Genomic DNA, 6,014 nt, shown 5'->3' with positions numbered 1-6,014 from the left:
TTAAAAATTATTATTAAACGCAATGAAAAGTTATGTTAATTATCAACATTAACAAGATAGAAATAAAATCAATTTTCTTATTAAGAATTTAGTTTATTTTTCGATTATAATTTTTTACTATAGTAAAATCACATTAGAAAGTATTGTTATTTGTACAGTTATTAAGTTTTTAATAACTAATTATATAATTTATTTAAAATTTATTTTAATATTGATATAAAATAATAATCATAATAATTAGATTTTTGTCAAATAGTTTTTAAGTGTAGTATTTTACAGCTATCCTGAATCATATTGGAAAATGTCATCAAAAAATATTGTTATTTGTTCAGCAATTAAGTTTTTAATAACTAATAATAAAATTTATTTAAAAATGTATTAAAATATTAATATAAAATAAATAATAATAATAATTAGATTTTAGAAAATAGATTTTAAGTGCAGTATTTTACAGCTGTCCTAAATCTAGTCCCTCAAGTAAGGACATAAGAAAACATGAGCACATGCGTCTCTTTTGAAAAGGATGAAAAAAATCCGTACAATAAAGTAATACGGATTTTGGAGTGCGTTTGAGGTAGGTAGTAGAATTTTAACATCCAATACCAAGGACCAAGGACTGCACGTCCGATTGCTTGCAAACACACAAATATCCAAATAAAAGGAGAGCTTCGAGGATAAATATTCGCAAAATATCGACAACACAAGTTGATTGATAGAACTTTTAAATCTAGACTCAAATCTAAAGATAAAAGATAAAAATCTTTCATGTAGCAGTATTAATTGCAATAAAAATTTAACTGTTTCAAAATGTGCAATAATTTACTACCCTTAACCCTTAAGTGTTCAGAATTCATTCATATTTTGACAATTTACAATAAGTGGAATTTTGTCTGACAATTTACAATAAGTAAAATTACTGCAAAAACAAGAATAACAATTTTTCAAAATAATTAGCGAGAAAAGGATTTTTTGCCTGGAAGATTATGTTTCAAGGAACGAAAATCTGCATAAACCTATACATCCAACCCTATAATAAATTTTTATAATAATTTTCTCCTGTACATGATTTTAAAAAGCAAGCAATTTAGACTTATCTCAGCAAAAAATTATATAAAATTTGAGTTCTATTATAAAATATTAATTCCATTGTATAATTTAAATGGGTCTTAAATAAATAAATAATAATAATAAAAAGTATAAAAAAATTAAAAATAAATTAAATGATGTCTGGCCGCTTTTTGGATTTCATATGGATAACATCGTCAATTTTTCTACTTTCTTTTTCAAATTATATAGTAATTATAATTTATAAGTATATTTAATACAAAAATTTGCGATGCGGAACAGAAAAGGTGAATTTGTCTTGATAGGAAAAATAATATTTTTAAATTATACATCTAAAAAAATTGACAATGGCCAGTAATCCCTCACCTGCCAATACATTTTTTTTAAATCTGTGTATAAATATTATTATTCCCAAAGCGCCCGTCCTAAATTCTAGATTTCCAGGATACTAAAGTGGGAGTATGAAATAAGTAGTCTTTTCTCTCAAATTCCAACATGTGTGCAAAGAATGTTATTGATTGACGGAAACCGATGCTGAACATAAAACTTTTGGGATTTGGGAATTGAGAATAGATGGAAACGTTTCAGAAATCGATATTTTATGAAACAATGTTTAATATATAATTAAACTTATTACTAAAAATTTAAATCAAATTGTATTATTTATATAATTTTATATGATAAAATAGCACTAATTTAAATATTGAACCATAAATACAATGATAATCTTGAATTATTTTCTTCATTCCCAATATAAGTTTAAACTATATAGTATACACTATGAATAAAATCAAGTTTTGCAAAAAAAAAAAAAATTGAATTCACATATAAAAATATGTATTTTATATAGATTAAACTAAAGAAATATATGACATAAAAATTTGGAGAATTTTTCTTGATAAATGATAGTCAATTAGTACTATAGAATATTATATATTATATATACATATATAAATTATTGCAATTGTTTTTTTAAAAAAATTAGTAATAAAAAATAAATTAGTTAATATAATTTAATTTCTCAATTAAAATTATAATTATAAAGATTATAATTTGCACATGATTACTTCCAGAACTTATACAAAATAAGAAAAGTAACTTGATCAAACTTAATAAAACAATCAAAATTTTCATCAAGAATTATATTTCATAAATAAAATATTCTTAACACTAAATTCATTAGCTTAAATATTATAACTAATTACCATTATTTCAACAATTTCAGCTGCTGAATGAAACCAGGATTTGGTTGACTACAAGGCCTAACAGCCTTAATTAATTTATAAGCATCCTCAAAACTATAATTTAATTCCAGCATAATATATCCAATAATTACAGAAACAGATCTTGATACGCCAGCATTGCAATGAACTAAAATTCCACCATCATTATTCTTCAGGCAAGTTTTTAAAAATAAATTTGATTCTTCACAAACGTCTAATAATCTTGTTTCCGGCAAATCTAAGCATGGTACAAACTTTGAAGATATTTTGTACGACAGATCATTCCAATTTATATTCGGTAACGGAATTCCAACACTCAGAATATATTTTATATTATAATTTTGTAATACTTTTACATCCACACAATCTTGCGATCCCACGTACAAATTGTTCATCACTTCTGCCGGAGTTGTGTCGGGTTTTGTATCGACCACGAAACCATATTCGGATTTGAGAAATGTTTTATTTCCTTCAGAATTTTCTATGTAACTTGTACCATCAGCTTGTGTAACTTTTGTTTGAGAATGTTTTAAATTTTGTTTGGATTTTTTTAAACCGTCTAATAAACTCATTTTAAATAAAATAAAGTATAGTATTTAAGATTGAAATACATATGTATCGCAAGCCCAATAGTAGTATTATGGCGCAATGCAGGGATGAGCAACGTGTCTCCTTCGCATTATTATTGTTTTTTATGTTGTCTATCAAAATGTTCTTTCAAGCCATCAGCTCGTTTAAATGTAGCAGGGCATTTGGGACATTTGTGTTTTCTTTCATCAGAATGAACTAAAAGATGTTTCCGCAATGTACTTTGAGAAATATAATTTTTTTCGCAGATTTGGCATTTAAAAGGGCGTTCGCCGGTATGAGATCGTACATGAAGATCAAGATCATATTGTACATAAAATCTTCTATCACAAATTTTACATTCATACAAACCTTCACCAGTATGACGACTTAAATGTACTTTAAGAGCATACGGAGTTTTAAATTTTTTGTGACAGATATTACACTCAAATGAATACGAATAGCCTGTGTGAATTTTCTTATGTCTATTGAAATTGCTAGGATCATTAAATACTTTATTGCAGAAAGGACATTTGTATTCTTTCTTATCCTTTTTTTTATTTTTCTTAATTTTTTTAGAAGGTTCTGAATTAAGACACACATTCTCGTCACACATATCACAGTTACTTATTTCTGGTTCCTCAATCTTTATCTCGTCTTTTATGAAGACTAAATTGTCTTCATCTTCTGGATCTTGTTTGATAACAGGATCTTCAAAAGCCTTTTCAAATTCACCATGCAAAAAATCTTTACTTCTGGTTTCTGAATTAAGGCACACATTTTCGTCACATATATCGCAGTTACTTATTTCTGGTTCTTCAATCTTTATCTCGTCTTTGATAAAGATTAAATTGTCTTCTTCTTCTGGATCTTCAAAAGCTTCTTCAAATTCATCATGCAGAAAATATTTACTTCTGGTTTCTGAATTAAGGCACAAATTTTCGTCACACATACCGCAGTTATTTATTCCTGGTTCTTCAATCTTTATTTCATTTTTTATAAAGATGAAATTGTCATCCTCTTCTGGATCTTTTTGGATAACAGGATCTTCAAAAGCCTCCTCAAAGTCACCTTGCAGATAATCTTTACTTTTTTCTTGTCTTTGGGTTATTATATTACTCATATTTAAATAAGTTGTAGTAATTATCATTCAATAAAAGAAATTTATTCTCAAATCACCAATAACAAATATTTCAAAACAAAATTGAAATGTCAAATAATTAGCAAAGATGATGTGTACACTACTAACAAAGATGATTGACTACTAACAATTTTGTTACAAAACTATTATATAATTTTATAAAATATTCCTTTGTAATGTTCTTGAATAAATTTATAATGATAATGATTGGGTGCAATGCTATCTGTCGAATTATATTCTACCTAAGTTAGTCTAGTCAATAACAAAACTACCTGAACGTTTTTTTGTCAGTATGGGACAGGCTGCCAGGTACTGAATTGGTATTGTTAGATCAAATTCTATTTTATGAACAAATAATTTATTTGGTTTATAAAATATTATCAAACGACTATCTATAATTTAATCATCAGGAAGTGAAAACCAACCTCTGTGAATCGTCTTCTAAAACATTCATACAACACACACTAGTTGTAACCCTTTCGACTCGGATGCCGGCAAAATTCATATACATCTCGGAATTCGCGGGTGGAAAGTATTGCTGTTCAAATATATTTAAAAAATATTACCGAGTACTAATATTTAACTTAAATTCTATTATTTCATTATATTTTATTTATCAGCACTCAACACTTTCTTCACTAAAATATTTCATGCGGCACGACCAAAACACGCATTAAAAATGAAATGTTTTAAACATATTTGTTTATACAATAAATATTTTAACACAAACCAGTCAAAATAATTTTATCAATCCGCATAAGATAAGAATTTCCTATAAATGATAACAAACTCCAATACCGCTAATATATTTCTAGCTGCAACGCGTCACAGACAAAATATATTATTATTTTTTTATATGAAACATATTTTTTTATTAATTGTTTATTTTTTTGATTATATACAAGAGGTCTATTTATTGCACTTACAATCAATCAATGCTCTTAAATAGAATGCATAATAAAAAAATCTGTGATGTGTTCCTTTGATAACCATAAGTACATATTTACAAGTTTTGAAAAAAAATAGTAATCTTTAAAAGATAAAAATACTTAAAGTATAATATTTATTTGGTAATTTTTGACCAAAACTGGTTTAAATTATCTTTTAAAATAAAATTTTAATTTTTTTTTTAATATCCTTAAATCAAAATTTGTTTATAATCATGATATGTAAGATCATAAATGCTGATGACAACAATATGTTAAAATGTTATTGAAATTTATTTTTTATTATTCAGTAAAATATATATTGCCACTTTGCATAAAAAGTATAAATATTATTATTTAATTTATGTTCAGCTATAATTTAAGATAAAAAATTCTTGTAATTTAAATAAAGTTAAAAAATGTTCTTTTAAAGAATAAATAATTAAAAATGTTGTATTATGTTTTTCCTTTAAATTTAAAACTGAAAGGTTTGTTTATATAAATCTATCATTAGTATAAAAATTATTAATATCTTTTTATAATTAATTTATATATATGTATATCTAGATTCATAATCATGTATATTATATTAACTATTTCTTCAAATATAAATACTACAATCAAAATTATTCTATAATTATTTTTTTTACTTTACTTTCATTCGTAAAATTAATTTATTTATTATTTACAATTAAGTTATATGTATGTTGAATAATTTTTTTAAGTATTAATCGAATGGGCTATTCCAGCCACAATGAATTAATAAAATTATTTAAAAAATATTCGATAGGTCAATTATCAATTTGTTCAATATAAAAAGAATAATTAAAAGTGTAGTTTACAGAAAAATCACAATCAGCTTCATCATAAACGTGAGGTTACAATTACAAAATTATGCAAATTATTAGAACAATACAGGAATGTGCAATATTTATAAAAAAAATGCAAACTTTATGGTTTTCTTTGCGGGAAACAATATTAATTATTGCCTATAATTTTAAGTGGTCATGATATATATTTATTTAAACGTGATTTATAATAAACATTATTATTTTAAATGCAATTGAAAAAAATTAAAATAGCCTTTTATTA

General features: G+C 24.7%; 2 protein-coding genes across 2 annotated transcripts; both read right to left on the bottom strand.

Annotated features, from left to right (window-relative positions):
• Nucleotides 1–2,272: 2,272 nt before the first annotated feature.
• LOC113366897 (probable dual specificity protein phosphatase DDB_G0283417) lies at nucleotides 2,273–2,860 on the bottom strand. The gene has a single exon (XM_026608543.1). It carries the CDS (start codon nucleotides 2,858–2,860, stop codon nucleotides 2,273–2,275), a length of 588 nt encoding a protein of 195 aa, XP_026464328.1.
• A 110-nt stretch (nucleotides 2,861–2,970) lies between these two features.
• LOC113366896 (zinc finger protein 714-like) lies at nucleotides 2,971–3,978 on the bottom strand. The gene has a single exon (XM_026608542.1). The coding sequence runs from the start codon at nucleotides 3,976–3,978 to the stop codon at nucleotides 2,971–2,973; it is 1,008 nt and encodes a 335-aa protein (XP_026464327.1).
• Nucleotides 3,979–6,014: the final 2,036 nt, after the last annotated feature.

Source organism: Ctenocephalides felis, unplaced genomic scaffold (assembly GCF_003426905.1).
Source record: "Ctenocephalides felis isolate EL2017-DRISC unplaced genomic scaffold, ASM342690v1 CF-g0.4_SCAFFOLD_01170, whole genome shotgun sequence".
NCBI classification, from domain to species: domain Eukaryota; kingdom Metazoa; phylum Arthropoda; class Insecta; order Siphonaptera; family Pulicidae; genus Ctenocephalides; species Ctenocephalides felis.
The sequence above is the reverse complement of the archived record's forward strand: the minus strand, read 5'-3'. Positions and strand labels throughout refer to the sequence as shown.

What these genes read in the sequence shown, in the direction of transcription:
- LOC113366897 (XM_026608543.1), bottom strand. Translation starts at nt 2,860, where the DNA reads ATGAGTTTATTAGACGGTTTAAAAAAATCCAAACAAAATTTAAAACAT.
- LOC113366896 (XM_026608542.1), bottom strand. Translation starts at nt 3,978, where the DNA reads ATGAGTAATATAATAACCCAAAGACAAGAAAAAAGTAAAGATTATCTG.